General features: G+C 50.9%; 1 protein-coding gene across 10 annotated transcripts in view; it reads right to left on the reverse strand.

Moving 5' to 3' along the window:
* Positions 1-17,231: 17,231 nt before the first annotated feature.
* KCNIP3 (potassium voltage-gated channel interacting protein 3) overlaps positions 17,232-19,802 on the reverse strand; it is a 95,405-nt gene continuing 92,834 nt past the window's right edge. For all 10 annotated transcript variants that reach the window (XM_070235131.1, XM_070235127.1, XM_023618687.2 and 7 more), the window contains one exon: positions 17,232-19,399. In XM_070235131.1, coding sequence (XP_070091232.1) covers positions 19,352-19,399 — 48 coding nt within the window. In that variant the 3' untranslated portion in view covers positions 17,232-19,351. The remainder of the gene's footprint in view (positions 19,400-19,802) is intronic.

Below are 19,802 nucleotides of genomic sequence, written 5' to 3' on the forward strand. Positions count from 1 at the left end.
TTCCACATAAAATATGGTTTTCTTCTCTATCTTAGGGGATATCATGACCATCCATCCAGCAGGGCAGCTCCCAGAGCAGAATTCAGTCTTTGCCCCTCCCTCACTTCCACTCCCAGTTCCAACCTATCTTCACATCCTAGCAGACTTACCTCCCCAAATCTTCTGAATAGTTAGAATTCCCACCATCCCAGGCCAAGCCGCTATTATGTCCTGCCTGGCCGTTCTCCTGCTATGCCTCTGTGACGATTTTAGAGCATGTCCACAAACTCTTTGACATTCCTTCCATCAACAAGTGGCGTCTAATTTCCACCTCCTTTACTGTGGGCTGAACTTAATGACTCACTTCTAATAAATAGAGTGTAGTGGATGACCCTGCATGACTTCCAAGGCTAGTGTGTTAGTCTGCTTAGGCTGCCATAGGACCAGATCATTTAAACAACAGAAATTTATTTTCTCAGTTCTGGAGGCGGGGAGTCTGAATCAAGGTGTTGGCAGCTTGGGCTCTTCTGAGGTCTCTTTGCTTGGGTTGCTGATGGCCACCCTCCTGCTGCCTCTTCACATGGTTGTCACTCTGTGCATGCACCCCTGGTGTCTGTGCAAATTTCCCCTTCTTATGAGGATGTTACCAGTGCATTGGGTTCTTGTTGTCCACCAGGATAGAAACCAAGAGAGATGACAAATGGAAGTAGAAAAGTGAAAGTTTATTAGCTCGTGCACAAGGGAGGCACAAGGGAGCCAGTCCAGAAAGGTGCCGGGGTCCCGCCCCGGCTGAGTCCAGGTTCCTGAGGGATGGACGGCGTCGGCGCAATGAGGGGAAAATAAAGGGGACGTGAGACTTGGGTTGGTGTTAGCAAGTCCAACTTTACTGTGCACAAGTGTTGTTTATATATTTTTCAGGATTAGTACAGAAATGGTTCTACAAATGTTCTCAGAGAGATAAGGAAGTAAAAAACGAGCACAAGAATATTTATTAGCATTCTATTCTATAGAGCATAAGGTTAATGGTAGTCTTCTCTGCAATTAACTAGTGTTTGTTGTCTCTAAGCTAAAGGAGATAGGTACCTAGGCATCTGCTGTAATTCATGGTAAAGTTAAATCAAAGAGAGAAGGTCCAGGCCTCCGGACAGGACAGCAGTCCGTCTGTTTACATCCTGGGGGAGCCATCCCTGCCTCCCTCAATCATTTACGCCATTAGTGTAGACGGTTAATGGGAACAAAAGGCGACTCCAGGGTGTCTTATCCCCAGGGCTATCTGCATTCTCAGCGGGCAGTTAAACATCTTTACTTTTTCGCACACTTTAGGGGGTGGAAGCATTCCTTTGTCTTTTAGATTGTAGAGCTAACAGTCCCTTAAGTACACTGCCGGAGGAAGTATCATTTTGTTAGTAAAGTAAAGGGCTGAAAAGCTAAGCTAAACTACATATCTTCAAGAATGAAAAACAGAAATAAGTATAGACATAACCTTGCTAGGAAGCATGCATATAATTCAGAAAATATCAGGGGTGTCGGCTGGCCATTCTTCACCGAGGGGCATCCCTGCACCCCTCGGCCCTTCTACTCATCAATTATTTATTATTTATTGCTTTTAGGAGAAAACCTCTATAACATTTTAACAGAAAGCAGAAGGTCAAGAATAATATATAGATACTTCTTGATCATCCAATTAACCAGCAAACTTAGAAGGATGATGCATATATATATATATTTAGCCAAAGAACTGGAGGGAGAAGGAAACATTAACCAGACAGAGGCCATAAACCTAATTCGACATCTTATCTGGGCAGGATTCCTTTCTGCTTGTCTCAAATGGGACTGTGTGCTCCTCCAATAATTAACTGAAAAATATCTTGAAAGTTACCTGCAGGTGGTCACATTCTCTTACTATATCTAATTTTCCCGGGAGGTAGTGCCTCCCAAGCAGCCACCCAAAGGAGTGAAAACTGGAGGTTAAGAAAGGAAAAGGAATGAAGGGCAACTAGAAGCAGCACAGGTTTCAGAACTATGTGAGGGGCTGGCCGGTTATTCTTCACCAAGGGGCGACCCTGCACCCCTCGGCATTAATTGGCTGGACCCTGTCAAACAGCCGATCAAATGATGTAGCCACGGCTCCCGGCAGAAAGGAAAGGTGCAGGTGATTGCCTCATTAGGGAGCAGGACTGTGGGGCTTTTATTAGGCAAAGGCTCGGGGAGAGTGCCTTGTCATGGCATGTAGAGGTGAGGTTTTCCTTGCGCTTGCAATATTGTTCGACATGCCACCATTGCATGTTTCATTAGCATGTAAGCTCTCCACCCCTGGGTGTGATTTTTACTATGATAATGGGGCTAGGGTCACCTTCGGTGGACTCCTGGGTGCTAGGGCACATATGTAAGCCTGGGAAAGTCCTGATGCTGTGGAATGTGGATCCTGGTGGTCTCTGATTCTCCTAGCTTGCCCAATGGTTAGGGGCCTTTTCTTGTTAGGCCAGGGGCCTTGTAGATGACCCTATCTCATTAGACTAGCTCCTGTCTCGGGGACACCAGTCATATGAGGGCCCACCCTAATAGCCTCATTGTAACTTAATTTCCTTTTTACAAGCCCTATCCCCAAATACAATTACATTCTGAGGTACTAGGGGTTGGGACTTTAACATAAAAATTTGGGGGGGACACAACTCGGCCCAAACCAGCTAGGTAATAAATGGTGATACAGCTTCTTCCTGGCTCTCTCTTGGGACAGTGTATCAGTCTGGGTCCAATCAGGAAAGAAATCACGTAGTAATTTGAACAGACTAAGTTTAATTTAAGAAAGTATTAACCGGGGATTGGAGTCATGAGGGATTGGCTGGTAGGAGTAAGGAGAATTCTAAAGAATATAAAATGATCAAATAGAAGGAGAAGCCATACTCTTAGGACCCAAGGAAGGAGGCCCCCAGGGCTGAGATGCAGCCCTTGCTGGGACGGCAGAGATGTTGTAGAGCTGCGCTGGGGAAACCTGCTGGAAACCTGGAGCTCACCCGGAGTCCACCCTCTGGGGTACTGGAGGCACTCTGTTACAGCACCTCCTGAGGGAGCGGGTGCCAGGGAGTCGCTGCCACCGGTGCTGCTGGCAGCAGGCACTCCAAGTGGAGAATGCGGCAGGAGCCTGGTGCGGGAACGAGCTGACACGCTGCAGGAGGTGGGCCCTGGGGAAGCCGCGTGTAACACAGGAGGCTGGTGCTGGAGGAGCTGCCCGTGCTGCGGGAGCCCGCCCAGTGGGAACACTGAAACCCAGGAAGCAAATCCTTTCCTCCTAGGATGTCTCTCCAGTGCCCTCCAGTGTCAGCTGGCAAGGAAAAAATATTTAAAGGGCCTGGGGCCATTTTCACAGAGCTGCAAAAAAGGTGAATCTGGAGCTGAGAGGCAATAAACAGATAACTGGCCCAGTCCACCTCCTTGACCTCTCTGCTTCCGTGTGCACCCGTTTACACACATCTGAACTCCGTACAGCAACAAAACGACTCTCTCTTTCTCTCTAACAATGTGAAGCATCCTTCGTACCAGTGACGAAGTTCTCACCCTTTCCCCAGGAGTCATGGGATCCATCACTGGCTATATTAATTGCTCCTCAAATTCAGTAACAGTCTCCCTGAGTATTCTGTTGCTTAAAATGTAAAATTACATTCTGACAACTTGTGTATAAAGTAAAATTGGGAAGGAGAGAGAAGCAAATGGTGAGCACATCCAAGTGTAACAATCCAATAGAAAGTACACGGAGCTACCACAGTTGACCTCTCTGTAATTGGTTGCAAGGCCGTGGTTGATACTGATGGCTTGCTTCTTTCACTGCACATTCCGTATTTCCTCTGCCCTTGATGAGAATTTCAGCTGATCGGGGTTCTTCACCTAGAGGAGTGACCTCAACTTTCCTTCCTGAAAGGTTTGAGCCCTCAGTCGTCCTGCCTTTTTTGGTTACGGTAGTTTTTCATTAACCTTTACTATTTTCATTAACCTTTTTTATTGCTGGATTTTTCATTAAACTTTGCTGCAAATCTCTGCCCCTTCCAAGATGGAGGAGGTCCAGTGTAGTCAACCTGCCACCAGACGGCTGGCTGGTGCCCACTGGGCATGGTACCATATCAGGAATTCGATATTGGTCTCTGCTTTTGGCAGACGAGGCACTTAGCAGTCATGTTAGCCAGGTCAGCCTTGGTAAGGGAGAGTCCACATCGCTGAGACCATGTAGATGCCATTCCTGCCAGCTGGTCACTTTGTTCATGGGCCTGTTGAGCAGGCATTGGGGTGGGCGGGGAGAGAGGCTGGCTGACATCCACAGAGTACGTTATTTTGTCCACCTGATCATGAAGTGTCTCCTCTGCAGTGGATGCCTTTTCTTGGGCATTCACATGCACATCAATATCTTCACAGTCTGCGTCCGTCCAGAGAGGTCCATCCACATACCTTTTCTCCAGACTTTCTTGTCACCAACTGTGATGGTTCATTTTGTGTGCTAACTTGGCTTGGCCACGGTGCCCAGATATTTGGTCAAACATTATTCTGGATGTTTCGTGAGAATGGTTTTCCCATGGGATTAACATTTAAACTGATAGATTTTGAGTAAAGCAGCTTGCCTTCCATAAGGGGGATGGGCCTTGTCTAATTGGTTGAAGGCCTAAATAGAACAGGGACTGACCTTCCCTGAGCAAGAAGGAATTTTGCCAAAGACTGCCTTTCGACTCACACTGCAACTCCTCCCAGTTTTCCAGCCTGCTGGCCTACCCTGTCAGATTTTGGACACACAAGCCTCCACAATCACATGGGCCAATTCCTGAAGATAAATATCTAACTATCTATCTATCTATCTGTCTGTCTGTCTATCTACCTACCTATCTATCTGTCTATCATGTTGATCACGTCTCTAACTAATACACCGACCTTCCATCCCTGTTCCTTCCAAGTCCTTGACGATGCAGCCGAACCATTAACAACTGATGCTGCGTCAACGTAGATTCATTCTTCTGGCCATCTCTCACTCCAGAAAATCAACTATGCTGCCCGAAGTCCTGTCCACAGCGAGGAGTTTTCTTTACCACTGACCTTCAGGGCCATCCCTGAGTGAGAGGTCAGGCGGCAGCTTATAACTTTGGGGCGGTATCAGCATTATATCATGCAGACCCATCTGTAAACCACGCTTGAGTGTTTTCATCCTCCGTGAACTGATCCTAAAGAACATCCCAGGAAGCCCCAGGCATGGGTTGGGGAAGAGGTGGCAATGCGACTGGAGTTGGTGTCAAAGGAACCTGAGCCACCTGCTCCTGCAACTCAGCTAAAGCTTCCACACCTGCCCGGGCTCGGCCCATGTGATGGCAGATTGCTGCTGCACACGTCCAACCTTATGACCAGGAGGGCCCGACAACACCCAGATTGTTCTGGGTGGCTCAGGCCGCACGGCCACCTGACATCCCATGGTTTGGTGCCTGGTCTCTGACGGAGCCCAGCAGCAAGCCGGAGCTGTTCTCCAAAGGAGAGGAGTTACCTACAGAAGAGGGGACAGACGTGCTCCACAGTCCTCGAGTCTGCGCTGCGAGGATGCTCCTATCGGCGCGTTCCGGAGGCTCCATAGAGCATCTGTATTTGCCATAAACTTCAATTTCCACATGACTCCTACCCCAGCCATCATCTGGTTGCAAGTGCATGAAAGACCTTGAACAAGAATCACCGTGAGATGTGATAATAACCAGTGACTGTTCTGCAGACCACAACAGCCTCCTTGCTGGTTTCCCGGCATCCACTCCGGCCCCCTCCAATTTGATGTCCAGGTTTCAGCCAGAGGGAGATTTTCAAAACACCAGTTTGACATAACTTGTCAGTGGCTTCCTGCTGCTCTCAGGATTAGACCAAAATCTTCTGAGGGCCTTGCCCCTACCTGCCGCTCCACCCTGCCGACCAACCCATTTCACCTGCATTTGCGTCCAGGATTCCTAACTCCAACCCCATCAACCCAGCCCCTGATTCTGGGCAGCGCTGTCTCCCTTCCACCCCACAGCCCTTTACCTGGCTCACTCCTACTCGTCCTTCAGGTTCTCCTGAGGTCACGTGGCCTGTCCAAACGTTCTCATGGAACCGTGGGCCTCACCTTCATGGCTGTGGCACTGGTTGTAAATTTACACTCTTTTCTGTGATTTATTCTATTACTGTCTTATCTCCAAAAAATTATTAAAGTCTGCACCAAGGAAGAGTTTGCAAATACTCTGCCATTTTATCCCCAGACGCTGGCACAGTGCTGGGTGTACAACAGTTGTTGTTGTTTTTGGTGAGTGAGTGAATGAGGAAGCAATGGGCTGGGGGACCGGGGTGGACAGGAGCTGGAAGGAAGATACCTCCACATCAGTGTCTTGATGCCTGTTCCCCACACATGGGGGACAGGGCCTGGGTCAGGGGCATAAGTCTGAGATCAGGGTGTCCTCCCTTCTGGGCCCCTTTGCTCTGCTGAGGACAAAGTTCCACTCACGGCTGAGGAGTTTGTCAACAAAGCTGAGAACCTGAGGATTTCGCAATCCTGGTTGGCTGGCAGTTGGCTGTTGGGGACTGACTGACGGCTTTGCCTTATTTTTAGTTTCTGGAAGTTTTACTCTATTTGGTGATTTTTCGAAACTGGGAAAAAGCAGTGGCTGGCTTCATCTGCTGTCCTCCTGGGGTCGGGGCGCAGCCAGAACTGCTCAGGAGGGGAAAGCGGATGGAAGAGGGGCTGGGCTCGGGGCGGGTGGGTGCTCAGGCAGAGGGGCCCTACAGTGCATGCCGAGGAGAAGTTTCAAAGAGACATTGACTCCAGTGACGCCCAAGAGCTGGCCCCATGACCCGCAGGCTCAGGGCCCTGACCCCCAGCATGCCCTGGCTGTCCTCTCCCACGGCAGTGACCTCCTTCCCTACAAACTTCAGTTCCACAGCATTACTGACCAGTCCCTTCCCCATGTCCAGCCACTGTGCCAGTCCCGGGGCCCCAGGGGTGAACGCCATGGCTTCCGCTTGCAAGGTGCCCACAGGCTGGCAGGGGAGGCAGCAGGGGGAACGTTGGCCTTGGCCCCTCTTCCTTCAGGGCCCACCGGAGTCTAGAAAGCACACTCCCCACCTCACAGCCTAAGCCTGACATTAGGGGCTGTAGCTGTTGAGAATTTCAGCTAAAAGTGCCAGACAGCCCAGTTCTAGCTGGCTTAAGAGGGGCGTGTAGGTTCCAATTAGTGGCTCTTATAAATGAAGAGTCTAGAGATTAGCAGGGGCTTGCTTAAGGTGCTGTTTGATTTTGAGTTCAAGGGCTGACATCCCCCCTCACCCCTAGACCTTGCTTTCTCTCTCCTCATCCCTCTGTCAGGCCTTCTACTCTGGCTTCATTCCCATAGCTCCTCACAGTGACAAAATGGCAGCAACCGCTTGAGGACTCTCATCCCCTCAGCTTCAGATAGTGAGGGAGCAGCATTTTTTCCCAGCCTTCCCAGCACAGGTTGCCCTGGGCCTCATTGGCTGTAATTGGGTCAGGGGCCCCCCCTCCACCAGTCAGTCTGACCGAGGAAAGACAACATACCAATTGGTTTAGGCCTGGCCTTGGAGTTAGGGTCCACCGCTTTAAGTATAAGAGAGTGGGGAGGGATCCCCAGGGAGATTGGGGGACTAATGCCAGGAGAAGAGGGAGGGTGCTGGGGAGGCAGAAGACTGGTGTCCAGTCAACCGACTTTCCTCATTGTCCCCATGGTGTCCAGGAACATCGGAAAGAAAGAAGTTCCTGAAGGCCTGTTTTCCCCCAGGGGAATGGAGGGGCCATCTCAGGCAGAGCGATGGGGCGGACCCAGATCCTGCCTCCACAGGAAGGTCTGACAATTTTCGAAGCCAGCCAAGAGAGCTGAACAGAGGGCCCTTCGCCCAGGTCAGGGTGCGAGAGCAAAGACAGGTAGCGCTCGGGCCGCTGAGTTAGAGGGAAGCTGGGGTTTCCTGCTGGAGGGACAGGTGGAACAAAAAGGTATGCAGCAGCTGGCAGGGAGCCCAGCTCTAACACTGATGGTGGGGGAGATCCGTGGGGTGGAGAGGCCACTGACTGGTGCCACCACCCCCCGAGAGAGGGCCGTGCTCAGGCGGAGCCTGAATCCCTTCCCGGGCCACACTGGGCCTCCAGTCAGGCCCACTCCCATTACACTGTCTCTTCTCCGGGACCTCTCAGCTCTGGCCGAGGGCTAACTAGACCCTTACCTTCCCCTTTGAGATATATGTGATTTCCCGCTGCGAGTGGGCAGGGTATGGGTGAGATGGGTGGCGACTTTCTTGTGGGTGTCCTCATCTTGGCCCTGCTCAGGCACAGGGTTACTCCTGGCCCGGCTGGCTCTGGTTCCGGCCCACAGACACCCTCCTGCCTGTGCAGACTGGGCTCCACCTACACCCCACTTTTGACTTGGCAGGCAGCTAGAGTCTGCACATTCCGTTTAGAACCAGCTGGTTCAGACAAAGTCCACGCGATTCTAGCTGACCCAAGCATAACCAGAGATGGCTGGCCTCGTGCTGCCCTACCCCCAAGTGCTCGGGCCCATGTGACAGATGAGAGGCCTGAAATGGGGACCAGAACCTGCTGTGGGTTGGCAACAGTATCTATGGCTTTGGGGCCTTGTCTGGGATGGAGCAGCTTGATGGGGACAATGGAAAGAACCAGGAACCATGTCCAGGATGACAGGAGCTGACTGGAGGAAGCCCTCATACTCAGTCTCAGAGCCTTCCTGACTTGGCGTCACAGTTCCTGTCAGGAATATGTCCACCTGGGAAGGTGGGTCAGACAAGGGAGAATGGCTCCCAAGTGCTCTGCATGGGCATCACACGTGCTTCACACCCTGAGGCAGGCTCCTCCCTTCCTCACTTGGAGCCTGTTTCCTCTTGTTTTCTTCAGTTTCATGGGGATTCCATACGGGCAATCCTCTCGGGCGAGCTTGTCCCCCAGCCTGTGCCTCATGGTGCCTTCCCTCATGGCCCGAGTCACTGCCCTGGACTTTCCTCTTTGCCTCTGGTGTCCCCACAAGACGTGAACTCCCCAAAGGCAGAGGATGCAGAGCATTCACTGAGCTCTCCTCATGATGTAGCCCACGCCTGGCATGTGGAAGGTGTTTAATAAACGTAGGATGACGCCTGCCCTGGTGTAGACCCGGGAATCTGGAACGTGGAAGGAGCAGGGGAGAGGGTGACTGGAGTGTGACCACCTGGTGTGAAGGAGGAGGAGAAATCCCACTCGAAGCTGACACGCAGGGATTGGGAGCCGACAGAGGGCAAGCAGCTTGCAGCCTGGGGAGCCTCCGAGGCAGCAGTGAACTTGAAGGACAGAGTTGATGCTCCTGTGGGCTCCAGGCAACTGCACAGAGCTTGGAGACAGGAGGGTCCGAGAGACTGCCACAAGCTCTCTGTCCCCAGAAAGGTGTGTGGGGGCTGTTCTCAAGGCGGGTTCTGTGTTGTTTGAAACCCGCTCAGCATGCCCCTGTCTCCTGGTCTCCACAGCCCAGACTTTTCCGGGACAGCTTGCTGTCTCCTGTCTGGGCTGTGAAGGGTGTACGTGGGCTTTCCAGCTTTTTTGAGGGTTTTAGAAGCCTCATGAGTAAGGCTAGGCTGGCAAAACCAGATGTAACTTTATTTGCATTGGGCTGGAGTGAAGTCAGCTCCGTGCGGTAACAGCTATGCAGTCTACTGAGTAGTTACATGTGTCCAAGTGAATAAAATGACAAAAAATAAAAATGGGTAGTTAGGTCCCCTCTGCCCGGCACCCAGCTCAGCGGACTCCCAGTCACCTTGTGGGATTGTTACTGATAAATCCAGTCTTCTGGGGGAAAACCACGTGGAGAATGAGGCAGAAATATGAACACGTCTTCGATGCTATGAAAGAAATGACAAGTAGGGACCTGGGGGTGGGCAATCCGTGAGGAGGCAGGTGTGCAGCACAGTCGCCCCCTGGTGGTCACTGGGGAGCACCGCACTTGGCACCACAGGCCAATGGCATCTCCAGTCAAACCGCCTGGAGGAGGAGGAGAGAACGATGGACCCTCTGGATGGTAGACTGGCCCTTGGAAAGTTGCACAGCAGTGTGATGGGGAAGAGTATGGACACCTTATCCCACGTCCCTGGCCCTCACGTTCCCCAATCGTGTTGTAAGGGTAACATGGGGGGCCTCCTGCATAGGCTGTGACAGTGAATGAGACAAGCCAGGCCCACACTCCTCCACGCTGGCTCTGGGCCCTCTCCTGTGTGAGGCAGGTCAGTGTGGCCACGCAGTGGGTGGTGCCAGGAGGGTGGAGCCTGTGGATGGCGGGCTGCCCCCTATGGCCTGACTGAGCCAGGGGACCCCCCAGTGGGCCTTGGGGTTAGCAGAAAAACCGGGAATCATCACAGATTTATTTCCAATACTGGAAGCTCCTTCTGAAAAGCCTGTCCTTTCTCTGGTGGCTTATTGGAATGAGTCACCCTTCTATAGAAAGGGAGAGAATACACCAAAACTTCAGTGGGTTAGGAAGGAAGGATGCTCATATTTAAGAGGCAAGTAAATATTCATTTTTAATCATCATAACAATCCTATCAGAGGACTGTTTTTCTGCTCATTTTACAGATAAGGAAACTGAGGCTCAGCAAGGTAAATTGACATGCTTAAGGTGAAACAGAAAGTTCCAGAACCGAAGATTGCCCTAGATGTCACAGGGCCTTGGAAGCGTGGCACGTAAGGAGGTTATGGGGGTGTGTAAGGACACAGCCGCTCCTCATTCCTCAGGGCGGGGTGGAGGGGAGGAGACGATTTAGATGAGAAACTGCCCTCAACCCCCACCACACCCACCACCCTGGGCAGCACCCCCTCCCCTTTGCCCCAACTTCTGTGCTGATCCCTGGGGAGGGAGCTGTGTAATCCTGTCCCCCAGAGCTGACTGGACCAGCCCTGACACCTGTCCCGAGGGCAGCCAGTTCATAGGCTGGCAAGAGGCTGGAAGGGTGGTCTTCAGACCAGTTAGTTCCTCTGGGGACCAGGAGAGAGATGGCCCAACCTCATGGCTGGAGCTAAATTTGGTGCCTGAATATCCTATGCTCATTGAAACCTGGTGCTGTCATGTAGGTTCTCTACATGTGCTTGCTTTACAGATAAGGAAACTGAGGCACCGAGAGACTGTGTAACTTGCTGAAGGCAGTACAGCTGGTGATTGGTGAGCTGGAGTCAGTTTCGGCAGACTGGCTTCAGAGTGTCCGCTTGCAATACGTCACAAGGACGCTGGGGAGCTACTGGCTGTCATGTGTGCTTGAGGCCAACTAGGGTCCTCTAGGATCACCCCCCAGTCCTCATTCTAGGTCCCGCTCATCTCTCTTCTGACCAGTGGGATCACTTGCAAGGTGCCAAGCATGCCTGTCATCTTCTTGTCCCTGGGCATCTGGTCAAGCTGAGTTCTCAGCCAGAAACAGCCCCCTAAGCCACCCTTTTCGGGTCCCCACTTCCCTGGGTGGATGTGGTTCGTCCCTCCTCTGTGCTCCATTTGTGTTTAAATGAGGCATGAGACAGTCTATGTTCTGTCATAGTCCTTCACGTCCGTGTCCCATCACTATGAAACCCCCACCACCCTGCTTGGCGCTGAAGGAGCAGGCTTTGGGGCCAGCCAGTGCTGTTTTGAGTTCTGGTCCTGTCACTCACTGGTCTTGGCCGAGGTCCCTTACAGGTGTGGTTATGACGCCTGTTGACTGGTGCCTGACTTTAAAGGGAAAGCCACTGCCATTTCATTGTCATGTGTGATGTTTGCTATAGAGACCCTGTCGTCAGCTTAGGGAAGTTCCCTTCTTTTCCTAATTTTTTTCACGAATGGGTGCTGAATGTTTTTAATGCTTTCTCTGTATCTAATGAGATGATCATAAGGTTTTCTCATTTAATCTCTTGTTCCAGTATCTACCTCTGTGTAAAAATTACCCCAAAATATAGTGACTTCAAACAACCACAATGACATGTATTTGCTCATCAGTCTATGCTTGGGGCATGACTCATCAAGAGCAGCCTCTTTCTGCCCACCCACTCTCAGCTGGGAGGGCTCAAAGCTGGGAACTGGAATCATCTGAAGGCTCCCTCACTCATATGCCTGACAGTTGTTGGGGCTGGCTGTAAGTGGGGACATCAGCTGGGACTGTTGGCGGGAGCCCTTGCATGTGGGCTCTCCGTGTGGCTTGGGCCTCCTCACAATATGGTGGCTGGGCTTCCAAGGGCAAGCGTCCTGAGAGAGAACCACGCAGCAGCCTTTGGCGACCGAGCCTTGGGAGTCAAGCAGCATCAGTTCTGCCACATTCTATTCACCAAGACAGTCACATAAAGTCCTACTGAGTTTCAAGGGTGGAGGAAATAAATTCTCTCTCTTGGTGAGGGAGAGAGACAGTCTGGAAGAATATGTAGCACTAGAAATATTGTGGTGGCAACTTTCGGAAATTACACTGATAGATTTTCTTTTTCATTGTTTTTGCATCTAACATTGCATTTCTTTAAAATTTTACTTTAATAAACGCTGAAGTTAATTGGTACCTTTCTCCTCCTTCCAAATATTATATTACCCTCAATTTAAATGCTACTGTTCCCATATATTTTAGTTTTATCTTGGCTTTTTGTTTCTAATTTTTTTCTAAAATTTCAAATCCCACAAGGCATTATTCCTGCTGTTTTATACAATCAGTGCTTGTTTAGACTTAATATTTACTGCTTTTTATGCTCTTTATGCTTCTTGCACCTCAGACCTTTTAGCTGGGGCCATTGCCCTGCTTCTACCTGAAGTAAATCTCTTGGCATTTTCTTTAGTGAGTGTCTATTGGTGGCAAATTCTCTCAAGTTATCTTTGCCTGAAAATATTTTTATGTTGCCTGGTATAAAATTTTATGTTGGTAGTTATTTTCTCTCAACAAACTGAAGATGCTATTCCACTGTCTTTTAGCATTGTTGTTGTCAACGAGATGTCAGTTGTGAGTGTGTTGCTCTTTTTCTGTCTGGCTGCCTTGGTGATTTTCATCTTTGCTGTTCTGCAACTTCCTTATAATACGTCTAGTTGAGACTTTCCTTTTATTTAGAGACTTATTCTTATTTCTTGAATCTGTGAATTGGTGTCTGTGATGGTTAATTTGTGTCAACTTGGTTAAACTGTGGTGCCCAGCTGTGATCAAATACTAGTCTAAATGTTGCTGTGAAGGTATTCGGTGGATATACATTAGATAGAATCGGTAGATTCGGTGATTGACATTTACAATCAGTAGACTTTAAGTAAGGCAGGTTACCTTCCATGATGTGGGTCGGCCTCATCCAATCATTGAAGGCCTTCAGAGCAAAAACTGAGGTTTCCCAGAAGAAGACGGAATTATGCCTCAAGACTGTAACATAGAAATTCTACCCCAGTTTCTAGACTGCGGGTCAGCTCTGTGAATTTTGGACTCAAGACTGCAGCTTCAACTTGTCTGAGTTTCCAGCCTAACAGCCTGCTCTATAAATTTCAGACTTGCCAGCTCCCAAAATTGTGTGAACCAATTTCTTAAAATTTCTGCCTCTCTTTCTCTCTGTGGGATCCTTGGCTAATACAGTGTCTAATCAATTCTGGAACTTCTCAGCCGTTCCCATTTTCATTTCTTTACTTTTAGGACTCCATGTCGATTTATGTTATGCTTTCTTGCTCTTTTTTCTATGTTTATTGATCTATCATATTTACTACCTTTTGTTTCTCCAAGCTACATTTTAATAATTTCTTTAGATCTACCTTCCAAGTCATTGATTCTTTCTTCAGCTGGGTCTTTCCAGAAGTTTTATTTTATTCTTTTTTTCAGCTATGCATAGACATTCATTACAGTTTCATGTTTTCCACATGTATTTTCAAGCTTGTCTTTTATTTCTTTAAACATATTAAGTGATGAGGATTTTTAGGCTGCTTAATTTTAAAATGGCTTATGATGAGGATTTTTAGGCTGGTTAGTTTTAAAACTACAGATGAGATTCAGGCTCCAAGGAGTGGAATTTGTTTGCCCCTTTGTTGGGAAACATTTACATTTGTAAGGTAAATCTCTATCTGTAAAAGGTGCCTCCATCTCTGTACCAGGAAGAAGAGGAGAGATGACCTTGTCCCTAGAAGCTCTTAATGGGGAAGGCAAGAACTTAAGTTGGTTGCTGTCTGGCAATCTCATGTAACTGGTTTAGGGTGGTGGCGTCTAACCTTTCTAACCTTTACTTAATCTGATTTGATTCTTGTCTAAAAGTCATGGGATCACCCAATGACCAGACCCCACCAACACTGATACCATTTTAACTTTTTTTTCATGTTCTTTCCTTTGTCTTGTAAAGAGATGAATCATATACCTATGCCTTAAATTTAGCTCTAACCCTCAACTGGGGGCAGCAGCAGGAGCTCTGACTGCCCGTGGGTCTTGTCCCCACGCACCAGCTCTGCCTGCCCATGGGTCCTGTCCCCATGCCAGCGGGGGCAGCAGCAGCGGCTCTGCCTGCCCGTGGGCTCTGTCCCCATGCCAGCGGGGGCAGCAGAAGCAGTGGCAGCAGAAGCTCTGACTGCCCATGGGTCCTGTCCCCATGCTATTCTATACTATTCTCTAAATAAAAGAGCACTACTGCCAGATCTTGAGAGTCTAAGAAATCTTTCTTTCGACTCCTCGGCTCACTGACCCCGCATTATTAAGTACAGTCATTTTGTAGTTGTGTCTGATAATTTTGTTATCTGAAGCCCTTGTGGGTTTGCTTATGCAGCCTGTTGTTTTTGCTAAATCTCATTCATGGTGCCTTGTTTCTTTGAGTATTTGGTCTTTTTTTTTTTTTTTTTAACTGAAATCTGCTCATTTTCTTGTAATTTTACAGGGGATTTCTGCAAATTAAATTCTCAAGCATATTTTCAGTGTGAATTTGGGCAAATTTACATGGGGTCCAACTTAAGCTTCCTAATTCTTAGGGGTAAATTTTCCCACTCTGTTTCATGCCAGGGCTTGAGATGGCCAACTTTTCTTGCTGTCTCGCCTGGGTAAGAAGCTGGGGCTGGGCGGGTTTGCTTCTGTTTTACTCTCATTATCTCTGAGGGCGTAACTCTTTGGTGGTTCCGGGTTTTACGGAGGAAGGAGTTCCTGATAGATTCCCCACCTGGCTGGGCCATGGGCTTTATCTCTTGAACTTTGGGCTTTGAAAGGATGTGACACCAAAGCTCAGTCAAGCTCATCTGTTTCAGAAAATCCTTTCGGGGCTCTGCTCACCTCTCTGAATTTCCACCTCCACTCAGTTCCCACTCCAGGAATGCTGTTCCTTTTTGCCAGTTTTAGGATGCTTCTAAGAAGGTATTTTATATATTTTATTCTAGATTTTTAGTTTTGGGTGGAAGGAGTAAATCCAGATACCTAGACATTCCATATTATTGGAAACTGAAGTGTCTATATATTTTAATGTTAAACCTTGAATTTCTGGGACAAAGTCAAGTCTGTCATGATATATTATATTTATATAATATATATATTATATATATAAACCATGCATATGTAACATTATTGAAATGAGTTTACTACTATTCTGATTTTTACATCTTTGTTTATAGTTGAGATTGTCCTGTAATTTTTCTTTCTTATTCTATCCATGACTGATTTTTTTTTTAAAGATTTTATTTTTCCTTTTTCTCCCAAAGCCCCCCGGTGCATAGTTGTGTATTTTTAGTTGTGAGTCCTTCTAGTTGTGGCATGTTGGATGCCACCTCAGCACGGCCTGATGTACAGTGCCATGTCCGTGCCCAGGATTCGAACTGGCGAAACCCTGGGCCGCTGAAGCGGAGCATGTGAACTTAACCACTCGGCCACAGGGCCGGCCCCTATCCATGACTGATTTTTTTAAAAGCCTGATACTATCAGTCTTTAAATGAGTTGGGGAGTGTTCCCTCCTTTTCTCCTAGACTGAGACCCAGAGAGGGGATGGGACTTGTCCAAGGCCACATGAGTTTTGTAGCGTGGTCAGAACAGAGGTCTCCTGACCCTGAGCCCATGGCTCCTCCTGGGCCCTTCACTGCCACCCAGCCATAAAGAGGGCACAGCCCGGCTTCCCCCTCTGCACTGAGTGTCCAGTTCAGGAGGATGCTGAGTGGGTGAGTGGGACATAGATGTGCAAATGGATGGGTGTATGGTTGGATGATGGATGGATGGTGAATGATGGATGGATGGTGAATGATGGATGATGGGTGAATGGGTGAATGATGGATGATGGACGGGTGGATGACTGCTGGATAAATGGATGATGAAGGGATGAATGGATGGATAACGGCTGGGTTGGCTTTCCCCCTCTGAGCTCAATGGCCCAGCATGAAGGAGGTGGTTCAGTGCTTACACCTGGCGCAAAGCCACCTGCCTGGGTCCGATTCCTGGCTCTACTCTTTAATAGCTGAGAGGTCCTCACAGCCCTCAGCCCCAACCTCCCCAACTGTGCTCATCAGGCCATGACCAGGGTGAACGTGCTCAGCACAGTGACCAGCCCAGAGCAAATGCAGGACATCCCCCATCCCAGACGGCAAGATCAGAGCTCCCTTGCCTGGATTGTGCCAAGGCCCTGGGGCTCAGGTGGAGTCGAGCATTTCTGTGTGGTGGTGGAAGGAGGCTCCTGTTGTCTGTCTTCCCAGCTACTGCTGAGATGCCCGTCAGCCAAACCTGGTGACCCATGTCTGTATTCACCATGGAGGTGATGTCACATGACACTGCCAGACCCCCCCCCCCGAACCTCCCTCTTCCTCATCCCCCAGTTGGGGAACCCCCTCACCTCCCCCCAGGTTCTCATTTCCTACCCCTCCTCTGCATAACCCTCACTGAGTTCATACTTTTGAAAATAGCAGGAAAGGAAGATGTCTTCAGGCAAATTCTGCTTCTTCCCTGTGACCTGCACCCTCTAGCCAAGGGGACATGCAGAAATGACTTCCTGGAACTGGCAAAGAAAAATGATGTGGGGACGAAATACAGATGGCGCCTCAAGAAGTCACCTTGCCCCCAGCTCTGTGTATAGGCTGCAGGACTGGAGCTTCTCGTAAAGACTCCGAGGATGACTATGGGCATCTCTTCCCTACTCCACCTTCTGTGACGTCACATTGGGAACTTGAAATCGAGCGTGAAAATTGCAAACGCTACAGTTCGGGGAATGTTAAACATTTACCAGCACAGAACTGGGCAGGAGCCATGGCTAATAGCAGCAGGGATGGGAGGGGCCGGACTGAAATTCAGAGTCGGGATAAAGCCAACAGGAGTCCCTCTCCTTTGTCAAGTTTATTTTATTAAAATATACAGACTGAATATTGGTGGGCACTGAGAACAGGAACCACCCTCCCAAGCCGCACAGAAGGAGATGCTTCTGCCATGCAGACATGCCGCCAGTCCCTGTCCCAGAACGGGAGACACACCACTCCTGGTTGGACGTGTAGCCAGTCTGGCCCGAGGTCAGGGGGGGCAGGGGAATGGTGGTGACCCTCTTCTATGGCCTTGGGCCTTTAGAAGCAGAGCTACACCAGCTGGGAGGGTCGGGCTAGGGGTAGGGGAGGGGGAGAAGATCCCTGAGCCAGGGAAAGCTGATACCCTCCTGGAGGAGAGGAGAGCGACCCCCCAGTCAGACTGGAGATGGGGTGTCAGTGCAGCTCTGGGAGGGAGGATCACCTGTGTGTGGGTGTCAAGGGGTCCCCATGGCTGAGCCAGACCAGTCTTCACAGCCTCTGCTGCCCAGCCTTGCCTCCGAGGGGCCTGCTCCCCCTGGGGCCAGGCCTGAGCAGCGATAGGACGGCAGCCGATGGAATGTATCACGTGGGAATGTTCCTTGCAAGGGCCCCGTGCTGCCTGGGGCTGGGTTCCTTCTCTGGGAGGCCTGGGCAGGAAGGGGCAGCCTCTCTCTCTCTCTCTCTCTTTCCTGGCGACTTTTGTCATCCTGCCACCCGGCCTTAGGGCCCTCAGCCCTCACTATTGGCTCTGGCTTCAAGGTGACACCAGATTCCACTCCCAGAGCAGAACCCAGCCAAGCGGAGTCCCCAGGGTTTGTGCTTTTGAATGATGAGCTGGGCTGGGTTGGGCTGGGGATGGGCTTCGAGCCCCTGCTGCTCTGAGGCACAGAACTGACCCCCACACCTCTTCCCCAGGGCCACCTGTACTGGGGCTGCTGAGACCCAGGCCTCAGCCCACCAGGAGGGCCTTGTCTTGGAAAAGCAGTGTCCTTGGCTCTCCTCGTGGGCTGTGACCTGAGCTGCTGGGGGTGCTTGTGCTTTTTGTGGGGGGTTGGGGTGGAGGAGCAGCCACACTGCTCCAGGCCCCTACCCAGGAAGGGGGGCGGTGCTCAGCCAAACTCCTGGGCTAAAGGAGATGGGGCAGAGGGGTAAGGTGGGGAGAAGCCCCTTCCCAGGCCCGCTCCGCCTCCTGGGCTCCCCGGCTGCCAGCCCTGAGCCATAGGACCTCTTCTCAGGACCAACAACGACCTTGGAGGGAAACAGCCTAGAGGCTGAGGGTATGGGCGGTCCCACCCACTGCATCCCCACTGAGCCAGGACTGGGGCAAGGGAAGGCTTCTCCCATCCAGTGGCGCTGGCAGACAATTCCCCTCAGATTCTCCACCAAGAAACCCAATCCCTGAACTTGAAAGGCCTCCCTTCCTGGGGTGGAGAGGGCACGGAGCCCAGTGGCCCCTCAGCACCCGAGCTTGTCCAGCTCAGTGGAGTGGCAGGCATCCTGGGACCCGGAGGAAGCATGTCCACAAAGCAGCAGGCTGTGTCTCCATCACCACCTCTCTCCTCATCAGAACTTCCTGGACCTTCAGCTGCTCTCCAGGGTCGTGTGGTGAGGGGCATTCTGGGAGTGTGGTTGGTGGGCAAGGAGTGGCTGGGGGGACAAGTAGGCCAGAGCAGCCCCCAGAACCTGGCCCGCGTGTGGTGGGCAGGAAGGGTGGCAGGAGGGCGGGGCGAGTGGGCACACACAGGAGGCACCTTTGCTTTGGAGACTGGACCCTCCTCTGCAGGAAAGCTTGAGCACTCTCCTGCTAACACCCAGGGCCGGCCGCCTGCAGACGCTGTGCTTTGAGCTGCCCACCTGGAGGCGGCTTCGCCCCACTGGCCTGGGACAGGGCCTGGCGAGGGGTGTTCAGCTCTTGTCACCTTAATCCAGCTCCCAGCCAGACTCAGGCCTCCTTGACCCTGTCTCCCTCTGCCAGCCCAGAGGAATGGAGTCCGTGTGTGTGTGTGTGTGTGTGTGTGTGTGTGCATGTGTGTGTCTAGAGCAAACTGTTCACTTTTTGCCAAATATATTAGAAAAAAGTTTCTCATGGAGGCTGCTCCTGGCAGGACTGAGGTTTCTTCGGGGCCAGGGGTGGCAATGGCCACTCAGGGAACCCCCGACATGTCCTAGATGACATTCTCGAACAGCTGCATGGAGCTCATGATGTTTTCATCCTGCGTGGAGAGAAAGGACAGGAGGCCAGGTTAGACTCTGGGTGGGCAGGGCGGGGCAGTGCCCAAATCTGACCCCCGGGAACAGATTCTTGCCAGGGACTCGGAAGCCTACAGGGAATGCTCTGTCTGGGTCTCTGAGCGAGGGGGGAGCTGGTCCAGCACAGCCCGTCTTCAGCCCCACAGGCTGGCTGCAAGTCCGTCTGGGAGCTGCTAACTCGCTGATGGACAGACCTCCCTACTGTGCACAGCTGGGGGCAACTGGAGGCCGCCCTGGGAGTGAGGCAGGTGGCCAAGGCCAGTGGAGGCCCGGTGTCCTGCCCCATGGAGGGAGCTCTGCAGAGGAGGGTCAGCAGCAATGCTGGGGAGGCTCCAGGGGCCTTTTCCCAGCGTGACCCCATCCTGC

This window comes from Equus caballus, chromosome 15, assembly GCF_041296265.1.
Source record: "Equus caballus isolate H_3958 breed thoroughbred chromosome 15, TB-T2T, whole genome shotgun sequence".
NCBI classification, from domain to species: Eukaryota; Metazoa; Chordata; class Mammalia; order Perissodactyla; family Equidae; genus Equus; species Equus caballus.